General features: G+C 37.5%; 1 protein-coding gene and 1 long non-coding RNA gene across 5 annotated transcripts in view; one reads left to right on the top strand and one right to left on the bottom strand.

Moving 5' to 3' along the window:
• Nucleotides 1–23,407, bottom strand: part of LTBP1 (latent transforming growth factor beta binding protein 1) — a 467,907-nt gene that overhangs the window by 207,620 nt on the left and 236,880 nt on the right. For all 4 annotated transcript variants that reach the window (XM_020972349.2, XM_020972347.2, XM_020972348.2 and 1 more), the window contains 2 exons: nt 18,689–18,913; nt 17,534–17,808 (listed from right to left, as the gene is read on the bottom strand). In XM_020972349.2, coding sequence (XP_020828008.1) covers nt 17,534–17,808; nt 18,689–18,913 — 500 coding nt within the window. The remainder of the gene's footprint in view (nt 1–17,533; nt 17,809–18,688; nt 18,914–23,407) is intronic.
• Nucleotides 1,364–15,284, top strand: LOC144455850 (uncharacterized). Its single transcript, XR_013484656.1, has 3 exons — nt 1,364–1,729; nt 11,339–11,391; nt 13,812–15,284. It is a non-coding gene; the product is annotated as an uncharacterized LOC144455850 (long non-coding RNA).

Consider the following 23,407-nt stretch of genomic DNA (forward strand, 5'->3'; position numbering starts at 1 on the left):
TTGCTTTAATGGCTATCTGGCATTCCATTTAAGGGAAGGGTGCTCAAAGCACCGTGGTATAAGGACAGCCTCCTGTGTGAAATTGGATGAATCACTTAATCTCTCTTGGCCTTAGTTTTCTCAAGTTTAAAATGAAGAGGTTGGAGTAGGTGGCCTCTAAGGTCCGTTTCAGCTCTAAACCATAATTCTAAGATCTTTGTAATAAAGATCCAGTGTAGTTGTCCAAATGCCCTGTTATTGACTCATATAGGTTATTGCTGCTCATCTTATAACTGTGACATTGAAATATTGTCATGACACATATATATTATATCAGTCAATAAGCATTTATTAAGAACCTACTATATGCCAGGCACTGTGCTGGGCATAGGGGATACAAAGATAAAAGGAAAATTGTCCCTATGCTCATAAGACCTTCCACTGTGTCAGGAGAAGCAATATGTACACAGATAAGGAAATACAAAATATATACAAGATTAATGTGAAGTAATTTCAAGGTGGGACTCTAGTACCTGGGTAAATCAGAAAACATCTCATTAAGAGGAAAAGGGAAAGAGAGAGAGAACAAGCATTTATTAAGTGCCTACTGTGTGCCAGACACTGTAATTTGTAATTCACTCTACAAATATTGTTTCATTTGATCATCACAACAACCCTTGGGGGTAGGTGTTATTATTATCTCTCATCTTAGAGATGAAGAAACTGAGGCAATTGGAAGTTAAGTGACTTGGCAAGGGTCACACAGCTAGTAAGTATGTGAGGCAGGATTTGAACTCAGGTCTTCCTCTATCCAGTGTACTATCTATCTAGCTTGACACTCAAGATAGTTCTTGTTAAAATGGCCACATAGTAGCTCTCACAGTAGCCCAATCTAAAAAGAAAACAGATTGAACAATGAACAAAAAATCCAAAGAGAAATGTCAATAAACTCCTTCATCTAGCTCAGAATTGCACAAAAACAGACAAAAGCTAAGACTGGAAGAAGAGTACCACCAGTACCACCATCAGAAGTACCCGTGAGCAGATAGCATCACACAACAGTGCCCTGAGGGGTAAGTCCCAAGGGAGAAACACACAACATACAACACACAACATCTGATCAAAGAAACCACAAGCAATACAGAAACTATCCAGCCCCCTGATCAACGAAGCAGTGAAAAGGAAAAGGAACACCCTGTCCAAAAGAGTCCTAGAGAAAAACATAAAACCACTGAGCACCCTGATCAGGAAAACTCCCAAGGGAACAGAAGACCACCCAGCATCTTGATAGGGAAAATCCCAAGGAGTTGAGAAACCAACTAATGCTCTGATTAAGGAAGCTCTAGGTTGGGAGTGGGGGCAGAACCCTGATCAAGGAAGCCCCATGGAGGCCCTGATTAAGGAAACCTCAGGGTATTCAGAAGTCCACTTAGTCACTTAATCAAGGAAATACCGTGGGCAACAAAAGATTCAAGGATCAAGGAAGCCTCAAGAGAGGGAACTAAGACAAGGCTAATTAAGGACAGCCAACTGCAGAGCTCTGAATGGGGCACTTAAATGCCCTCCAGAACTGAAACACAGCAAGAAAAACAGAAGTGAGCAGCAGGAATCCAGAAAAGTAAGGTCAGAAGCAAAGAGGGCTTTGCCACCCCATCTAAAAGAAAGACTTAAGAACTCTGGTCATTGTAATGACCAACCACAATTCCAGAGACCTCACGATGAAACATGATACCCATCACCTGACAAAGAGGTAGGGGACTCAAAGTGTGATTGAGACATCTATTTGTATATATGGCTGAAATACTGATTTATTTTGCTTAATTATGCTTATTTATTACAAGAATTTTTAACTGTGGAGAATTTGGGTAGAAAACGGGAAACAGATGATAATGATGCTCCCCTGAAAAAAAGACAAAGAAGAGTGAAAAGAGTATATTTATAGCAGAATTTTTAAATGGACAAAAGAAAGAAGATATTTAAGAAGGAGACACAGACAAGTATGCCAGTTCTGAAATGAATATGGAATTTGTTTTATAATTTTGAAAAGAAATACAAGCTATATGTGATGGAGATGCAGGATGGCATATATTTTTTTCTCTTGGTTTTTTTTTTATATAGAAACTCTCACACTTAAGGTTTGCCAATCTAAGAATATAATATTTTTAAAGAAAATGTTTTTAAAGGAAGAAAAAGAAGATGGTACATGAGCTTTGAAGGAAACCAGGGATTCAAAAAGTTGGTGGCAAGGAGAGAGTGCTTTTCAGACGTAGGGGGCAATCAGTGCAATGTCATGAAGGTGGGAGACAGATGTTCCAGTTTAGGTGAAACTTAAGAGTGCATGAAGGAGAGTAATGTGTACTAAGCCTGGAGAAGTATGCTGGTGCCAGATTGTAAAGGGCTTTAAATACCAAACAAAAAAGTTTGGCTTTTATCATATAAGCAATATGGAGTAACTGGTGTTTTTGGAACATATACTAACATAATTATATTTAAACTATACTACACAATAGAGTATAAAATAAATTGCCTATGGCTGAATAAAGGGTGTTTTATGGAGGAAAAAAGAGATTCATATTAAGATGAAGGACCAAATCAACAAATGTACAATTGGAAAACGATAGAAAAGAAAATACTTTTGAGAATCAGATTGAGGAAAAGCCATAGAAGGGAATACAAGGATGGGTTCTTCCCACTCATTTGCAACATCAAGCAGTGCTGTTCTTAGGCCAATATCTGAAAAAAGGAAGTGACTCAGTGGCTCTGAGGGGGAGGGAAATTCCAGATCCTTGAAGCAGGGCACATAAAAGAATAACCTCCAGCTGAGAAAGGACACTAGGCAAGGCCAGGGAATCGGAGGCCAAATTTACAAGAACAAAGTGAGTGGATGGGAATCTGGTTGAGTAAAAGGTCAGAGAAGTAAGGTGGGGCAAAGTCATGGAGACTTTTCCAAGTAGTAAAGAAATTTCAGATAAGATTGACATTTAAACATAAATCCAGCCCAGGTGACAAAAGAAAAGAGGGCAAAGTCCTCTTTGGTTCTGACCTTGCTTTTCTGGATTCCTGCTGCTTACTTCTATTTTCCTCACTGTGTCTGAGTCCTGCTGCTTACTTCTATTTTCCTCACTGTGTCTGAGTTCTGGCAGGCTTTAAGTGTCCCATTCAGAGCTCTACATTTGACTGTCCTTAATCATTTTTGTCTTAGTTCCCTCTCTTGAGGCTTCCCTGATCAGTTTTGACTGTTCAATCAGGGAACCTTTTGCTGCCCATGGGACTTCCTTGATTAAGTGATTAAGTGGTCTTCAATACAGCCAGTAGTTTCCTTGAAAAAAATAATTTTGGGCCAATTTAGTTTAATTCAGATAGTAAGCCGGACAGAATGAATAGAGGTCAGCCTTAGCCTCTGGAAGGCCTAGGTTCAAGTACTATCTCTGGCACAGACTAGTTGATGCTGAGCAATTAACAACCTTTCAGTGCCACAGGCAGTTCAATAAGGTTATAAATTAGAAAGCAGAAGCTGATGATCAGTGAAGGGCATTTCCACAGAAGGAGCTTTATACACTGATAAAATCTCAGGTGCGGACATTAAAAAAAAAATTCTTATCATTGGCATCTTAGTGAAAAATGCAGTATGCCAAAAATATAATGGATTAAGTACTTTAAAAATAATTTTCTATGCTCCCTCCTCCCCCTTAAGTCCTTTAAAAATATGTTTTATGCCCCCTTCCTTTCCCTCAGGATTAGCAAATGCTTGAAAGAAAAACAGCACTAATTTTGATTAAAATGAAAAAGTGATGATAATCAGACAGGGAAAAATTGCAGCCTGCCATCATGTAAAAGAATATTGGCCACTGTTTGAGTTCAATACTCAGTGGGAGAGGATTTAGGGGCTCAGCATGAAGTCCTTCCCAGCTGGAGGGACATCCCAGTAGGGCTACAAGCCAAAGCAAACTCCTACACAGCCACACATCATCACACTGTGTGAGCATCATGAATGTGAAGTCTAGTTTTCCACAGAATTCTATTCCATGTGGACAGAGAACCAGAAGGCAGGGTAGCAATGACCTCTGAATGGGGGGTGACCCTTTTCATTCCAATTTAGTTTGAAGGTTTTGCATTAATCGGCAAACAGAGAGCCCCTGTGTCATTTAAAATACACAATGGCTGCAACTATAAAACTCAAGTTCTTAGGGAAAAAAAAGAATAAAGGAGAGGGAAGAAATAAATGAGGACTTGAAAGGTTCACTAGAAAAGTTCATGGTTTTTCAAATCATTTCTGCTTGTGAGGAAAACCCTAAATTAACTGATAATGATCATGGTTCTTTTTCTAAGCACATAAGCTTTACTTTGTGTCTTTATTTATTTCATGGGTTACTATATAATGCAAAGAATGGAGCAAAAGATAATTGTGAGGATATACACAAACAGAAAAAGCAATGAGTCAGTCACATAGCATGGATAAGAGACAATGCAAAGTAGCCAGGGACTCTTAAGATATCAAAAGAATTAGAGACAGCCCACTCCAAAAGGATTTATGAAAAAACATGTCCTGGAATCATAAATGATGAAAAGACATGAAGGGGTTGTAATCCACATCAATAGAGGAAACAGACACAAGAATGAAACCATGGATAAATGCATCAACATAAAATAAAATTAACTTTATCACTATCCTCATAGCTGACACTTATTCAATGCTTTAATGTCTACAAAGCATTTTATTCACATTATCTCATAATCCTTACAATAACCTTGTGCTACTATTATGTCCATTTCACAGATGGGGAAACTGGGGCTCAGGGAAGTTAAATTACTTGTCCATGATCACTGTTAGTAATTGTCAAAGGCAAGATATTTATAATCATAAATAAGAGGTACAATAAAACTATACTGTGATTACACATAGGTGATATAGTCAACCTTCAGGCTCCACTCAGTATTTTCTATAAGACAATATGTAGATAAATATTTTAAAGGAGTGATAGAAAGTAGGAGGCTATAGGAAGTACTATGTCACTTACCCCAATCCCCTAACTCTTAAGAGGACAACACTGTAAAAAGCATTTAAACATGAGAATTGACAATATTTGTAAAGCTGTGCTGAAAAGTATTAAGTGCTATACAAATCAAAATTATTATAAACTGTGCTCCAGATAAGCATATGCTCATAGGTAGCACTTGGGTGACTTCAAACCAAGGTAAAGCTTCAAAATGGAGCATTTCTCATACCACAAATGTGGCAGTACTTTGGGATCACATCTCCCATATATACTATGTCTCTCTCCCTGTAAAACAATACCATCCCACACAGTGTTTCCCTCCCAAACCACCATAATAGTACAAAATTAAGATTCAACCCAGCAATACTCTCCCTCTCCGCCATGAGCTACCAGCTACCCATGATCTCAAATGCCTCTAAGCATAGCTTTTATTTCCCCATGGACACAGGTAAAGACAAAAAAAGGATGACCTTAAAAAATTATGAAGTAGATGAAAAGTCATGGGCCTAAGCTAGCTCTTTCTTCAACCTCTCCACACCCATGATAACCCTGCCCCATATTCTTGAGTATTCTATTCAGATAAAACTCTGATATAATACCACTCACTTATACTTTAGTGATATCAGAATCTTTGCCTTTCTACCAAGGTCCCAGACTGGCCTCAGAAAATTACTGGATCACTGAGGACAAAACTGTGAAGTACAAACACAGGGACATAACATTACAAATTGAGCACGACTACTCCTATTGACCCAAGAGAATCCAGTAAATTCTGAAAAGCATGACTCTCCCTATGGACATAACATTTGGAAGGCTTCTGGATGGAAGAGGTTTAGGAGACACTAATCTGACCTAATTAATTATGGTTCTTTGAAAGGTAGTATGGTATAGAGGAAAGAATTCTACTACTAGCTGTGTGACCCGGGGCAAGTCACTTAACACCACTGCCTAGCCAAAATAAATAAATAAATAACTAAATAAATTCTAGAGCCAGCTCTATAGCTAATGAGTAGTGGAAATCATGAACTTGGACAAATCATTCTGCCTTCTTGGGAAGCAATATTTTCATCTGTGAAATGAGAAGACTTCTTTGATTAAATGAGCTTTTCCCCAACACTATGATTCTATGTGGACTATTTCAGTGTTGAAACTAACCAGTAAGTCAGCTTCCCAGAATAAAAGGTATTCTTAGGCAACAGCTCTCTCAGTTCTCTTGTTAGGACTATGACCACCCCTCCTTAGGTCTCTCCTGCCTACCTAAAACCTTACTGTTAGAGAGTCTGGACTGCTGGTGATCCTGCAAACTCAGGCACAGTTAGAAGAACAGGAAAGGACATGGCAAGTGTTACCACTGACTTTGTGGCATTGATTTGATGCCATCAAACCTTTTGGTGTTAACTGTGCCTAAGTCCTCTTAACAGCTATACTACATGACCTAGAAACCATCCAGCACAAGGGGACCACGCCAGAGCCACAGAGAGAAAAAGACCCAGCAATATTCAAACCCGATAGCCATACTGAAGAGTTGGAATGAGATCTTGCCTTTCCTTCCTAGCGTCTAAACTTGTTGTTCAATCACTTATTCATTTAATCATTCATCTATTCATTCAATAGGATTTCTGAGCAAAGGAATCTTGAAAACTAGCCTCAAACATGAACTACTATATCCCCCATGCTTTTGTGTGATGGCTGCCAACTGAGGGAAAAGACCTTGGCACACTCTTTGGGTCTACTAACCTCAGCTCCCCCCTTTTCAAACAGCCCTATGCTCCTTAGTACAATGTAATGGAAATAGCAGTGAACTTCAAGTAAGGCAAGACCTGGCTTTGAATCTCATCTCCAACACTTAAAAGCTTGGAAGTTAAAAATAAATCATATAACTTTTCTAATCTTCAATTTCATCATCTGAAATATGTGGATGATAGCACTTGTAATACAGATTTTCTGAGATTACTGTGAGGCTTAAATAAGATGTGTCCAGAACTTTAAAAAAATTTAGAGTATTATTAACTATTTTGCTAACACTTATTAAATATCGCTCCATCACCTAGGCTTACATAGTTATTATGACCCAGACCAACTTAATTGTAACTCTCCTCGCATGACCCTGAAGTATGTTCAGTTTTACCCTAATAATCTTTTTATTTTGTCTTCTTCTCAAAGGTGCACCATCCTCTTGACCATTCTGGTCAGTCACTTTTAAGTCCCAGGGCAAAATTGCTTTTCTTGGCCCAGACTCTTACCTCACAAAGGTACTATACATCTAGCATCCTACCATAATGAGTTTACACATATGCTACTAGCACCCCCCCCCCAAAACAGACAACAAAGGCTCCATTAGGACCTTAGGCAAAGTCCCTCATGACCCAGGATAATCTTATGGGTGATTAACGAAACACTGGAGATTCAACTCTCATTCATTCTGTGGACATTCCATTATCTTCTGATTTGGAAGGGCCCTTTTTAAAGGTAAGATAAACTAGCTTCCCATGTGCTGAAACTGCACGGCCACAAAAGCGGCATTTAAAGTGGCACTTGGCACAAGAACTCTACTGGTTGTGGGGCAACTGGGTGGCACAGTGGAAAGAGCACCGGGCCTGGAGTCAGGAGGATCTGAGTTCAAATCAGGCCTCACACACGTGATACTTACTAGCTGTGTGACCCTGGGCAAGTCACTTAACCCCATTGCCTAACAAAAAAAAAACAAAACAAAACAAAGAACTCTACCTGTACAACTCACGAAATCTCAGAATCAGAAAGGGATCTTAGAGGCCATTTACTACAACTTGCTCACTTGAATACTATCACCAAATCTGACTCGCTCTACATTAGTCCCCATAACCTTGGAACTATGAGTTCCCAAGATCATAGAGTTACAGGTAGAAGGGACACTGAAAGCCATCTAGTCCAGTCCCTTCATTTTGCAGGTGAGGAACTGAGGCTGAGAAAGATCAAGTGACTTGCCTGTGGTCACACAGGTCATAGGTAGCACAGCTAGGATTCATGCCTAGGTTCTCTGGATCCAAATTCAATACTCTTTTCCAGCGCACCTAGTACAGTTCTCTTCCAAAAGAGTCTTACTATACACACACACACACGTGTACACACACACACACACACACACACACACACGTGTGATGTGGCAAAAAGTGCTTACAACACATTTTCCTCAAAAGAACTCAGCAGCAGATAATTTAAGTATCATTATCCCCTTTTTACAGATGGGAAGAATAAGGTTCAGTGATTTTAAGTGACTTCCCTACAGTTGCATAATAAGTAATAAATGTGTCTAGTTGTATGAGTTATTATCATTATTATTATCATTATTAAAATTCTGCTTGATCTGTGGACTTCCCCTTTCCCACTCCTTACTTGACCTCACTCTGTCCAACTACTTTGGGCCAGGATATTCTATACATCTGTGTCTCTCCTCCCCACCCCACCACTGCCATTTGGCTCCTGTCCACCTGCCTACAATCAATCAGTGCCAAGTGGTACAAGGGGTGCCTCTGCGTAGACCGAATGGGTCATGCTCCATTCCCTTGCTGCTGCTCTCCTCCCAAACACAACATTCCTCAGATGCCTTCTAGACCTTATCCAGATTAATTAAAATTAAATTCTCCCAGATTATTGAACAAAAATGCAAAGAAATATCAATTCATGCTTTAGGCTGCCATCCATCAGAAAACAAATCTATCCAACCACAACTCCCAGGTGTCCCATAAATTATCGTACCCACATCCATCCACACCCAGGAACAAGCATCACCAACAGCTTGGCATAAAGTCTCACAGCATTTTGGCACTCCAGCTATTCACTAAGTAGTGTAATGAGTTGAGCAACTTGAATCCTACTTTTGGACTTTTCATGTTCATAAGAATAAGGTCCCTTGTGGGGGAAAAACCTTGGCTGCACTTAGTGTGGAATATTAACAAAAAATGCTCCTAGGCACATATTTTTTTCCACCTTGTAAACATCTTCCGGGTGAAATAAACGTATCTCCACCTCTATTAAGGGGTCCCTAGTCAACTCCCAGGAAAAATGATGTCCTTCTGTCCCTCAACATCAGCTAACTATCTATTCAAAAAAGAACTGGGAAACCTCATGAGAGTTGTTCAACATTCACAAAATGGAGCATCAAACCTTTTTTTTTTTTAATTCAGCAATGACAACATGTTACACATTTCTGAAATATGTTACTGATACAATTGCTCAGCAACATATTTGATCAGTTTGATCTAATGGCAAATTATTATAAACAAGACTATTGTCCAATGTATCACTGGCACAGTAACAGGCATTGTCTCATATGAAGAGGAGGAAAACTCTTAAATACTTCCAGATTTTCTAAAAAGACTTGTAAAAAATTTGTTTTGGCTTTAGTAAAGCATTCTTTACAAGCAAGCTTTTAAAAAAAAAAGCCCATCCAGTTTTCTTTTATTAGAATAATTAAAGCAATGTTAGGTATTTGGGGTATCTGATATAACTTTGATCCTCTGATATTCCAAGATATTGATTTTACAAAGAACCTACTATGGATAAAGCACTAAATGCTGTAAATGGAACTGCATCCATTTCTGATGGTGTATTTGTTTCAAAGAATCCACAGCCAAACCCTGGACTCCTAAGAATTCCAGACTATACTCGTTCTTGAAATGGTAATTTTTTTCAAAAAACTACGCTAAAGCAAAAATGCTTTTTAAATGAAAAAAAAAATCCTTAAGTGTAAAACATCTGATTTTACTTTACATTTTTTAAAGTAAATTATTCAATTGTGTTCTTTCATTGGCCTTCCTCTAACAATTCTATCATTTCACAAAAGGAGAATCCACAGGTTTCTGAAGTGTGTTCTTTTGTGTTATTTGGATAAAAAAAAAGCACATATCACAGTTGTCTCTGAACTTTCTTTGCTAAATAATTACAGAAATTCCATGATATAACCTCATCCTGGATGATAACTAAATTAAATTTACTTAAATGTCCTTTATTGATATTGCCTCTACATGAGAAAGACTTGTTTAGGAGAGTAATTAAGAAAAATAAACTGGAATGATCAGTATTACTAAGGCAACCAATTATCCCTCAGAAATTATATTCCATCAAATTTAAATGCCTATGTGTTTTTCAAAATTATTTCTGCCACTACATATTGTGTAAAACCTTACTCGTAAATAGGTTCCTGCCTGGCCTCAGACAGATATACTAAGGCTAGGAGAAGGAAAGAGGGAAGTGGAATAACATGGAACAATAAGCTATAAATGCAATACAAATAATGTGGCTCTTTTAGACAGCCCTGCTGTGTATGATCTATGCATACTAGTCTAGCTTATTGATGACTACTAAGTATTAAGTGATGGTGATTTATTTCTGGACACAATATACAGAATTTGAAGTGAGTTAAAATGAAAGTCACAAAGATGATTAATGGGTTTGGAAAATGAGACCTATGATGAAAAATTAAGGAACTATAGTTGTTTAGCCTAAAGGGGAGAACACTTAGAGGTGGCTTATTAACATGAAGAATTTAGGTTAGATGTCAAGAATAACTTCCTGGCCTCGAGTTTATTAAATCCTGGAATGTGCTAATAATACTTTTTTCTCTACAACATCATCTATCAATTCTGTTCTTTCCTCTCTATACCAATAACATTAATTCAGGCTTGGTACATTCTTCATAAATTATTATGAAGAATAAACAGATTCTAAATAGACTGTCACTTTTAGGACTGTTCCCTTTAAGCAGACCCTCATTTTTATACACAGAATAATTTCTTACAATCATCACTTTGATCATAATACAGCTCTATAGATGTTGCATCTGCCTCATGAAAAAGAATTAAATCTTTCATCAAACTTTTCCTAACTATATTACTTCCTTTATTTCTATACAAAGAAGGCTCTTAAGAAATATGTGCTGTTTTTGTAATTTCCTTTGTTTTCAAAGTCACTGTTTTCAATTCTTTCAGAGTTCATTCACTAAAAGATCATTGCATGAGAGCTGGAAGGAACCTTAGATGTCATCTATTCAGGGGTGTCCAGCTCAAAAAGAAACAGAGGCTACTACAAGAATCCCTGCAGGCAGCATATTGACTTAGAAAACCACATATTAACATTATCTATGTTCTATGGTATTTTATTTATTTTTTTAAATAATTCCCAATTACATTTTAATCTGGTTCACGTGCTCTCCTTGCAGTGCCCATGTTTGACACATCTAATTTTTATCATTTGCTTCATTTTACAAATAAGGGAGCACAGACTTCCCAAAAGACCCTTCATCTAACTATTCCATGCTGCCCCCCAAACATTAGACTTAAAATAACTCTACTCTGATCTGAAATTCCCTTTTTTCCATCATCCAGAAATCTGACATTTCATCAGATCAAGTCTTCTTGACTGACAAAGTGGGGAAATGGTAAGTAACTCCAAACTTATTTCATCAGAACTGCATGTTTTAAGATTCCTTCTTTATTCTCCATTCTGCACATAAAATATACTTTTCAAGTCATCTATTAAAAAAGGCAATATTTATTTCATTCAATAACCAAATATTTACTAAACATCAATTACCTAGCACTCTGCTAGATATCAAAAATCAATCCACCAATCAACAAGCATGTACGAATCATCTACAATGTGTATCTACAGAGTATGCAAAAATAAAAATGAAATTGCCCCAACCCTCAGGGAGCTTACATTCTGTTGGAGAGTTTACTTTCTAACTATAAGAAACACAAAAGAAATGTAAGGTTTGGCCACTGCTCTCAACTCTAGCAAAGTCCCAAGTCACAGTCATATAAAATAATTAGAAAACAAGTAATAAAAATTGTGTTGTACTGCTTATAAATACAATAGAAATTCAGAGAACAGTAGCAGTGTAGACTGTTGTGCTTAAAAGCAATATAGACTAAAGTAATCACAGAAGACAATGGAGGAAGTGAATGGAAGTGGGTGTTGAAATACATTAAAGATTTAGAAGGTAGAGGGGAGGCCATCCTTGGAATTTAAGAGAGTTTTGTATAGTTGAATATATGTCCATATAGCTTTTTTATATATTGTTTCATGTCAATGGAATGCATCCTTGTTAATAAGCTCTTAAAAAGAACAGGTCAGGTCTATCTTATACAATGTCTGTCTATATGATAATACTGCTCTCTTTTGAATAAAATTGCCAGGATACATTTTAATAGATGTGTGTGTGTGTGTGTGTGTGTGTGTGTGTGTGTGTGTGTGTGTGTGTGTAGAGCACAGACTCAGCAAGTCAGGCAATAGTCTACTTAGCCATATTGATCAGAAAACAGATTTCATTGACATGAAGCGAACTTTAAAGACTTCCCTTTGATATGGGCACCTGGTCAGATACACATGTATCAAACATCTTTTGAATGACTACAACACAAATATACAAAACACTGGTGTTCCATTCAAAGTGTCAAATTAAGAGATTGAATGCTTATTTTCAACTATACTTTAGTTGACCAAAACATTTTAGAAACTCTTCTTGGAAGCTATTATCAAGAATCTATAGCATGCAAAAAAAAATACCCTTAATAGTGTCATATGGATCTTTTAAGGATAGATTTAATTTTAGAAATAGCAGGAAGTCATTTGAAGCCAAATCTTGAATTAAATAGGTGATAAAAATGAGTACTCTTTTTTTGGATTAAAAAAATGAGGTACTACTACTTAGAGATAAAAGGGATCTTGGAGATTTTTTAAACTCTAATACCATTTTACAGATGAAGAAACTAAGGTGGAATGGAGTTGTGCCTAGAACCCCTGAACTAGTTTTTAAGTGTGATGTTATCTATTTTTATTATATTTTTATTTATTTTGTTAAATATTTCCCAATTACGTTTTAATCTGGTCCAGGCACATTCAGAAGTGTGGTGGGCTGCATGTGGTCTATAGGTAAATGTTTGACACCTCTGGACTAGATGACACCTAAAGTCTTTTCCAACTCTAAATCAATGATCCTAATATAAAAAAAATCTAATTACCATTAGCAGCATTAGTTTAGTGGACCATGGATGTTTTAAGTAATCTGTAACAATAATAAAGACATTTTTCTTCAAGGCAAAGTGGTCTGCATCTGGGAGAGAGACTTGGAAAGGCTGCAGGCATCAGATTTCTCATTTGTTTGTTAAATAAGCTATGTTGGACATTAATGCTCTATGAAGACAGTTTCCTTCATTTTTAGGAGACAAGATATCCAGGTTCAGATTAGATCTTCCTCAGACACAAGAAAGGGTAATGTCTGGGTCACAGCTGATTCTCTGAAGTACTCTTTATTAAGGTTCTAGGAATCTATATTTTGGCATCCTAACATCTGTCCTGTATTTTGACTTCAAGGAAATCAAGCAAGTATCCTCTATTGGCAGAAACCCAGTAACATACAGAAATGTTCTTTTGTACATGCTTGGTTTTCTCCCTCTTCTCCAGCCCCTCTTAATTCTTCCCCTGTCTTTGCTGATGTATTCCTACTCTAGGGAGAGGGGACCAGCACACAGTCTATCTGGCAGTTGTCTGCTGGACATAGGCCAGCTAACAATTCAGGCTACAAATTACAGCCACCCTTGGTTTTGATGTGTGGTGTTGCCTTTTAACTCCGGTAAGGTTTGTCCTGGTCATTCTAACCTAGCAGCCACCCTGGATCAGCTAGAGACAAGAAGACTCACTGACACCTAGTGATAGGTCATGCCAGGCAAATATCTGGATGGGAGACAAGAAAAACTTGTTGCATAGGAAGTGTTATGAAAGATTTTAGAAAGTGAAATTATTTTACCCAAGCAAGGCCAGACTTCAGCTAACTCACTAGGCCCTCTACTTTTCTAGGCACTCCTGAAGAGGCCAGAACCTCTGAAGAAGGCGACTGGTTCTCATTGTTTCCCAACTCACACCAGAAGATTTGTCTCCAACTCACACCAGAAAAAAAAGGGATTTAACCACCCCCTCAGTATAGCTCAAGGAAGCTCTCTCCTGTTAACTGCTGCAACATAAATTCAAAAGTTCCTCATCTCATGACATTTGTCACAGGAGTTAGATTAAGACAGTGTTGTGGCAACATTCCCAGTGAAGCATTTCATCCCGCATGGCACAGTAGCACTACAGTAATTTGTGCATAATCAAATTTTTTATGAGGTTGGAGGGAAATTTCCCAAGGACATAGTTTCTAGTATTGCTCCCTGTACCCACCAACTCTCTCCCACCAATTCTGGGATTATGTGAGGTTCCCTTCCACCAATTTAGACCTATTCTTAAAAATTAGCAAGGTATGGTTCACATGACTAAGTTTTATCCCCTACATATTTGAGTGGTGGTAATATGGGGATCATTATGAAGTAGTTATGAAATTTTCTTCCAACTTGTCACTATCTAGCTCACAGAAACTTATGTCACAGTCATAATCTTTAAATAATTATGTGATCTTGGGTAAGTCACAACCTCCATGTCTTCAGCTTTCTCATACGTAAAATGAGGAGATTGGCCTATGTTGCCTCTGAGGTCCGTTCTAGTGCCACAGAAGCTTCTAGCTGCCCTTAACTGCTCCCAAATCTTCTATTTCCTATGTAAGGAGAAATGATTCTTCTATCCCCCTTGTAAAAAAAAATACACCCTTTATAGAATGAAGGATGCAGTCATCCATATGCAGTTATGAAGGCCAGAAGAAATCCATCCCCAAAACTTTTATATGGGTGAAATGAGCTTAAAATTAGGAAACGCAGTCTTGAAGAGGATAAGAAGGCACAAAATTTCAACTCAGTAAAGTAGCACTGTGAAATAAAAAAGCCTACTGGACTTGCAGCCAGGAAAGACCTGACTTTGAATTATGTCTCCAACATTTACTAGCAAGGTGACTGTGAGAAAGTCACTTCACCGTTCTTAATCTTATCTGCAGATCTCACAACAAACAAAGTGCTTTTGTTCAAAAATACATGGGTGTAATTAAAGACCTTTGGGAGCTCTCCATTGCTTCAAATATCTTAGCCTGGCACAAGGTTCAGAGAAGTGACTTGCCTGAGGCCATATAGCTATTAAAATTCGGAAGTCATGAAGATCTTTGCTTTTCCAATGCCTAGATATTACCTTGAACTGAGCTGTTGAACTGAATTTATCTATTCATCTTATTCTAGTCTGATATTTCTTCTAAGTTATACCATGAAACTAAAATTTCCTTGATGACCAGGCCATCAAAATGCTTCTCAAGTAATTCCTGAAATTTCACTTTTTAATAAAATTTTCATAGGTTAATAAGAATGGAAGTAATGGTTCTCATCCTGTCCAAATATAAGACAATTCCCTGTAATTAATCACTCATGCCATTATTGCTATACAATAAAGGATTCATCTTCTTTATCTGTTCATTCAATGTTTAGCGTTATGTTGCTAAATGAACTCTTGGGGCCCTTGCCATAACTCACAGCATTGCAAAGAAATAAGCTTTTCATAAAGCTTCCCAATGACAACCCACTTCCAGAGCCCTCAAAAAGACAAACCTGTTATCAACAAGAATTCTCCTTAAAAGAAGGCACACTGACAAGAAAGTATCAGGCTTTTGCACAATTACTTTAATAATTCATGAAAAATCCATCTGTATGACTGGCTGCACAACTACACTGGCAGACAAGGAATTACAAGGAAGCACAAATATTTTTTAAAAATCTTTGCAGGGCACATCTTCAATACGAGTGCAGGCCAAGAACACATTTTTAAAAATGCTTGTGAAATAAGAGGCTCTTTTTCTTTGCTTAAGGAATTTCAGGAATCAGTGAGCAGATGGAAAGAGGTACTTAGAGAACAGGGGGAGCTTTTGCACCTAACAATATTACACCATGCAAACAGCTACATTTCTGAGTCTATATCTAAGCTGTCTCTTTTAGGTTTAAGCCTGGTGCCCGACGAGCTTAATATCTCTTCCTCCTAGAAGGAGATCCATTTGTTTATTCATTTAAAGAATGAACCCTGATAAATATTAATGAATGAACAAAATACTAAGCACTTAAGAGGAAGAATGGTATAGTGGGCAAGACACCAAACTTGGAGTCAAGGAGCCTTGGGTTGAAATTATACGTTGGACACCAGCTCAATGATACTTGGCAAGTCACCCAACCTCTCTATGCTTCCATTATTTCATGTGTAAAATGATAGGGTTGGACTCAATGGCCTCTAAAGTCCCTTCTAGGCTTCAAATCCATAATTCTATGATCTATTACTAGGTGTACAAAGAACTGTGCTAGGTACTTGGAGGGACCTAAGGTTTAGGTAAGAGATGATGCCTGCACTCATGGAATTTATAGTGTAAATTACATTCTTATTATTGGTCTACCAAACTACCTAATGGTATTCTCCATATTTCTTAAAGAAGAGGAAAAGAAACGATTAATTCTCATGTAACTCAGTTTCCTCAATTGTAAAATAAGGGGGTTCAAAATACAATTACAGTATCTTCTATTTCTTACTAGGTGAGAGATAATTTTACAGATACTTCAATGGATCTATTATCTCATCGATGCAGACAAACTCCACTTTTGTGAGAGTACAAAGTATATGGAAGAGAGTAATATGAGATAAGGCCAGAAATGTAACAGTCACCAAATTACGGAGATTTAAAAGTCCAACAAAGGAGCATGAACAATAGCTAGGCATTATTGAGTGTTTTCTGAAAATTAGCTACAGAGGAATTTTTGGAGTGACTCCTGACCCCTCCCTCAATATCAACATTACTTGACTCCAAAGTTTACTTAGACATACTGGAGACCAGGATATCTTTGCTATGGATTTCAGAGAAGCCTTACATTCAGACTAGCCAGGCATGTAGCTTTGAGAATGTAGTGGCTTTATTTGAACAATATCTCTTGACCAAAAGCATGTTTGAGAAGCTGTTACAAAGAGTGATACATATGTAAGTTTGCAGTAAGTTTCCATGAATCAAAAAATCTTTACATGCATGCAAATTTGAAAAGCATATTTATCATGGATCTTAGCTGTTAAGCTCTTTAGGGACCTCTTCAATAGTGTATACCTCTTTGTGTCCAGCATATTGTAAGCACTCAATAAATATCTGCTGAATAAGAATTTAAAAATACTAGCTACTGTATATTTTTGACAAGAGGAGTGACACGCTAAGATCAATACATAAGCAAAATTAGTCTAGCTGCTATATAAAAGATGATTTAAGAGAGGAGCGGGAGTAGAGGTAGAAAAACATGGCAGGAAGTCATTGCAATATATGAAGCTAGTAGCTGTGAAAATCAAGAGGAAGAACAGATGTGAGAGATGCTGCAGAAATAGAAAAAACAGACCTATAAACCTATTGAATAAGATACATGTGGGAGGAAGAAAAGCAAAGACAATCCCAATATTTCAAACACAATGGACAGATAAGAAAGAGTTGGAGGGGTGCCAAAAAAGGCATAGCGAATCAGTCAAATGGGGAGGAAGTTTCAGAGAAAGATAACTGGGCATGTTGAAGTATTGATGGGACACCCAGGTGAATTTACAGGCATGGAGCTCAAAAGAACTACCAAATCTCAGACAGACTGGCAACTGTCTCTTACCTGTGATCCTATGGTTTCCTGGAAGCACCTTCCCAGCTGAGTCTTAGCTGCAACAGGATATACATGAGGAATAAGTTGCTGATGCGAGTATGTTGAGTGTATGGTCTGAGTCTTCTGAATGGGGACTCCTTGGTAAGAGACCTGTGATTGGCCTGGTTGGCTTTCTTTCACCTTCTGGCCTGTGGAGCCATCAATCCTTGAAACCTGATGTATCTGTACTGAAGCCTCTGGTGGATGTTTCACATGAATATTCACTATGTTTGGAGGGAATTTCACTAAAACAAACAGAAACGAAGAGGAAGTAATTCTTAGTAATAAATCACAATAACAAATAATCCAAACATAAAATTTTTATTAAGGTAAACAGTTTGCCTACATTCGATGCACAGCTTTCAAAAACCACAGCAAAGTTCTTGAGGGCAACAGTCATACACCTCAAATTTGCAACTATCCTAGAATGCAAAGCTTCTCTAAAATAAAAGGGCAACTGCAGAAATGAATTATAGCTTCTGACAGTAATACTTGAAAAGAAAATTAAAGCCCACAAAAGACATTTTTTGGGATGAGCCTTGTATAAACCTATGATGTAAATGTGTGATTCAGCTGTAATTTGTGGGTAGATTACTGCAAAGGATCACAGCAGAGATTAAAAGTTTCATTACTTGTAAGTTTCTCATATATAGTTTCTGCTTTGATGGCAATTTTAATATTTGTCTTTTACCCTCAAAAGATAAAGTTCCAATTTCTCATAGCATAGTCTTTTTTTTACAGTAACTAGTCAATTTCTATTGTGATTCTCATGGCATTTTTAAAAGTTGACAAACTATATTATCTTAAATTTATAACAAGATTTAAAGTCAGTAACTTTGAAACAAGAATTCACTAAAGCTCTCACATTCTGATGAAGGGAATTTGCATTTCACATTTGAGAGCATAAAAGTTATTATTAGCATAGCTTATGTGCATTTAAAAGCAACATCAAGCTTCAAAGACTGATTTTAGAGGATCTTGGAGGGACCATGACAGTCATCTAACCCAATCTCCTCATCTGAGAACAGCAATCTCCCAATTATCTCCTGGCTGACATTTCTCATGATGCCCAGAAATGCTAGGGCCACACAACTGGGCTAAGCTCTGTGGGGAAAAAATGTTTACCTTTGACTCCTTGCTGGCCTGTCATAGTCAGAGGAAGGGTATGTGTAGAGTGGACAACGTGTGTTCCTAAGCCTTTGCTTGATTGCTGAGAATGCTGGTAGAGTTTGGGGACATTAGTGCCATGTACTGGAATCTGGCACAACTTCCCAGTGTAATTTGGAGGACACTGGCATTTGTCCCTTGAACTGCACTGCCCTCCATTCATACATGGAAGGTGACAAATTACTGAAAAAGAAAAGGACAAAATTTTAAAAATGGGTTATTTTATATCAATGTCATACATATCATGTCAATATCATGAACAATTACAAAATTTAATTGAACAGTTGATACTAGTAAAAATCTAAAACAAAGAGTTGTCAAAGATAGAAAGAGGCAGAAGTAGTTGTGATCCACAAGGAACTTAGAACTTGGGCAAAGAGAGAAAGAAGACCTAGTCACACACCTACAACACCAATAGTACGAGGCAATCAATAATAATTTTCAAATGAGTGGCATAGACAATGGTAAGGGGGCACTGGTGGGGGATTGGGGGGGTTGAGACTAAAGTGGGCTAGGTATCAAAGAGAGTGTTCAAGTCTCAAGGAGGAAGTGAGACTTGAGTTGGACCTTAAAAGAAAGAACTTAGAAAAGGAATTGGGAGGGGAAAGAACAGACAAAAATGAAAAGGTAAGGATGTGCATGATATATTATGTTAAGTGAAGTTTTTGATCCCATCAGCAAAACTAGCTGGGCACAAAGGATGGCCAAGGAGAAGTATTTCACTTTCAAGCTGACACTGAAGAGGACTGTATAAGGATAGTGTTTGCTTCTAAAAGCATATTGTTGTTTCTAAAGACTTTGGGGAACTTGCAAATGAAGGACATTAAAAGTGATTCCATCATTGTTTATTGTTTTTGTGTCTGAAGATCAATCAACATCTCCCCAAGGTTCATTACAACAGGGGCTAATATAGCACTCTGCCCAAACCTATCTGGCATATTCTCAGTTTAAGGCAATGTAGTTTAGTGGATGGAGCAACAGAAGATCTGGGTTGAAATTCTACTTATGATACTTACTAGTTATGTGACCATAGAATAAGTCATTTATTGAAGTGTCTCCATGTAAGCCTCACTTTCCTCACCTGTAAAATGGAGACAATCTCTTCTGTAGTATACCTCACAGGGTTGTTGTGAGACGCAAATGAGATAATGTACTGAATGTAAAGTGCTTTGCAAACATTAAAGCAAGACATAAAATATTAGGTAGTATAGATGTTCTCCATGAAGCTGGTACTTGTGGTATTAAAAGAAATGTTAGAGGGTGAGGAGCCTCTGGGATGATCTAGTCTCATATAGACCTTTATTTTATATATGAGGGGAATGATACTCAGAAATGTTCAATGACTACTGAAAGGTCTAGCAATCATTCAATTAATAAACAAGCCTTTATTAAGTGCTTACTATGTACCACTGTTCGTACAAAGTGAATAGTCAGAGGAGACCGTGGTCTGTCTCCTAGACCTGTCTATTGCTACACCATTCTAGTATGCTTAAGCTATAAACTGCACCCAGTTCTAGTTAGAACTTGCTGATGAAACTCTCCAGCAAGTCTATTGATGTGGCAAAGTTATAATTCCACCTTGTTCACCCTGAGTAGGCCTTCCTAGTTAATTTTTAGAAAGACTCCTTTTGGATATTGGTCCATGCTCTCTGATCCCATTGATCCAGCATCAACATGACACCACAGGCCCTTTGTATGAAAAACCTATGTAAACCTGGGCCCCTGTAGGCTCTACACCTTCTACAGACTGCAGAAATACATCCCACTTCATCTGTGCCAGCACCCAGCATTCTGACCTGTTGGAATGTGGGAGAAGGGAGACCACATCTGATTCTATCCCTGACTGAATTGTTGTGCCTATGTTGGGCTTAGCTGTGAATGCAGATAAAATATTCTAAGCCATCTGTCACTGCACGGAAGTCACCCAAACTCTGCACTAAATTTGCATGACACAAAGAAAGGCAAAAACAGTCCCTGATCTCAATGAATTTACTTTCTAGTTAAATTGACACAGATAATGAGTGGTAGACTAGAATCCTGTTCTCAACTCCCAGTCCAATGTTTTATCTACTTCACCATACTGGTGCCTTTTTCTACTACAATTCTTCCATCAGTGATGTAAGATGCTTATACCTCTCCAAATCAGGCATTCCCATTTTTAACATAAATATTTGTCAACTGCACAAATGCACGTGAGGCAGAAGGGAGAAAAGAGAAGGAAGACACATCACTAGAAAAGGGTTGATTTAAAAAAAATGCTTAGAGTAGTGTGCAAGGTCAATATGATTCAATAGGGCAATGTGGCAGTCAAAAATGTTAATGCAAGCTTAGGCAGAAATAATGGTTGCCTAATGTTCAGAACAAAGAAAGATAAAAATGTGTGCTATTATCCTCTGGCTTTGTCCAGCAACATCTGGAATACTAAATTCAGTTCTTGGCCACACATTTTAGGAAAAATATTGATAAACTGTAAGATTTCCAGAGGAAGGCAATCGCAATGATGATGAAACTGCAAGTATGCCATACAAGAAAAGAGAACAGTCTTCAAGGGTTTTTGAAGTGCTACCCCATTCAAGAAGGGTCAGGCTCGCTCTGCTTGGCTCTAGAGGGTAGAACTAGGAGCAACAAACAGAAACAGCAGAGGGGGAAATTTCAGTCCAACACATGGAAAAACTATATAACAATTAGAGCTATATAAGAGTGAAATAGTATATCCTGAGGGTAATGAATTGGAGGTCTTTAAGCCAAGCCTGCATTGCCATTTTTCCAGGATATTTGTAGAAAGAATCTCTACTTAGGTACAGATTGGACCAGACACACCTCTAAATTTCCTTTCAACTCAGAGATTCTATGATTCTATTTGGTGTGTATAATTATGTGAGAGTAGGAGACTGGAAAATACAATGGGTATCCATCTATTCAAGCTATTTATTTTATGGACTGTGCAACCTAAAGCAGAGGGATGGACTAAATCAATTATGCGTTGATACCCTAGTATCAAGGCTCAAAATGAATCAGCACCTGATAGAAATCATGATCTAGGAAAAGGAAGAATTTTAATAGAATTTAAAGTGATGTCCCATAGAAGTACCCAAGTTAATGATATTCATCGTCAGCTGATTCACTCCTAGGATAATAATATCTCCCACTGTGTTGTACTCCACAGCTATCAAGAAATTTTTTACCTATGAAATCTCATGCCATCCTTCTAGCATACCCCACAATAGAGGTGTTAAATAGTGACCCCTGGATTGTATGTGGCCCACAACACTCACAGGGTGAGGCCCAAACCAAATTAAAATGTAAGTGTGAAATACTCATAAATTAATTAAAATGCAATAAAACATACATATTATTAATATGTGATTTTCTAAGTCAATATGTGAACTTCAAGGATCCTCATGTATAGTTTAGTGGGCCCCATTTCTATTTGATTTTGTACCATTGCCCTATAGGATTTGCAGGGCATTTTTACCCATTTGACAAATGAGGAAACTGAGGTTCAGAACAGTTATGTAAGGTTAGACAGCCAGGAAGTTACTCATCTTGGTCCTCTTTCTGCTGTGCTATGCTATATTACCCAAAATAATATCTAGAAGATGAGGGCTGCTTTGTTTTTTGTCTCTTGGTTTTATATTTACAGAATTCCATGCCTCCATTAAACCACAGGTGAAATATGACAGCAAAGTAATGGGACTAATTTTGTGCAACTTAACAGAAATTGATTTCCTTAATTTGTATTCACAACACTCCTATGAGAAATTCTCTTTTATCTTCACTACAATCCCAATGAAATAGGCACTATTATCACCTCTTTGAAAAGAAAATAAATAAAATAACTTGCCCAAGGTCACAGCAAACAAGTGATGGATATTAGTGTAGAGTATCCAAAACAGTGCTTGGTTTAAAGTTGGACGACCTGAGTTCAAATTCCAGAACTCCTACTTACAACTTGTTTGACCTCAGGCAAAGCATTTCAACAATTGTAGTATACTTCTTAAGAAACTTCATGGAGGTAAATGTGAGGAATAGCTACTTAGGGGAAAGACCATGAAAGAGTTAGAGGGGGAGAGAGAATATGAGGTGAGCTAGAGAGGCAGAAGCAGATAAGGGGAGAATAGTGGAAATCTTGGCTAACCAAGATAGGAAATAATTATAGTTATCCTAGGCAAAATAGTCTTTCAATCTATCCTCTGATGGTGGAATGTGCTATTCCACAATCAATAAACAAAATATTCAAGAGAAGAACCCTTTCCAAAACGGGGGGCGGGGAAGCCATAGCTCCAAATGTCAAGTAGACATTTTTAAAAAATGATTGGGTCCACCTAACTTCATAAATCCTTTTGCAAATGTTTACATCAGTTACTTACAGATGAGCAAAAAGCAAACTTGGCCAAATAATAAAAATAAAGTCAAAAGTGACAATCGTTCCATGGAAATGTTGGTAAAATATTTTCGTCATGTTATCTGGTTTCAAGTAAATATTTATTTAGTCACAAAGACCTAAGCAAATTTTTCCAAATTTGAACTATTTGCCAGAGAAAGTTTAATTCTCTAATGAATTTCTGATGTATTACCAGTACTTGTGTAAATGGTACCTTCCTCAATAATATGTAAAATTCTACCTACAGTCACAAGTAATATTGAAAAGACTACACAGAAAAATAACTAAAATGA

The sequence above is a fragment of the Phascolarctos cinereus genome, unplaced genomic scaffold (assembly GCF_003287225.1).
Source record: "Phascolarctos cinereus isolate Bilbo 61053 unplaced genomic scaffold, phaCin_HiC Scaffold_2;HRSCAF=192, whole genome shotgun sequence".
Classification (NCBI taxonomy): domain Eukaryota; kingdom Metazoa; phylum Chordata; class Mammalia; order Diprotodontia; family Phascolarctidae; genus Phascolarctos; species Phascolarctos cinereus.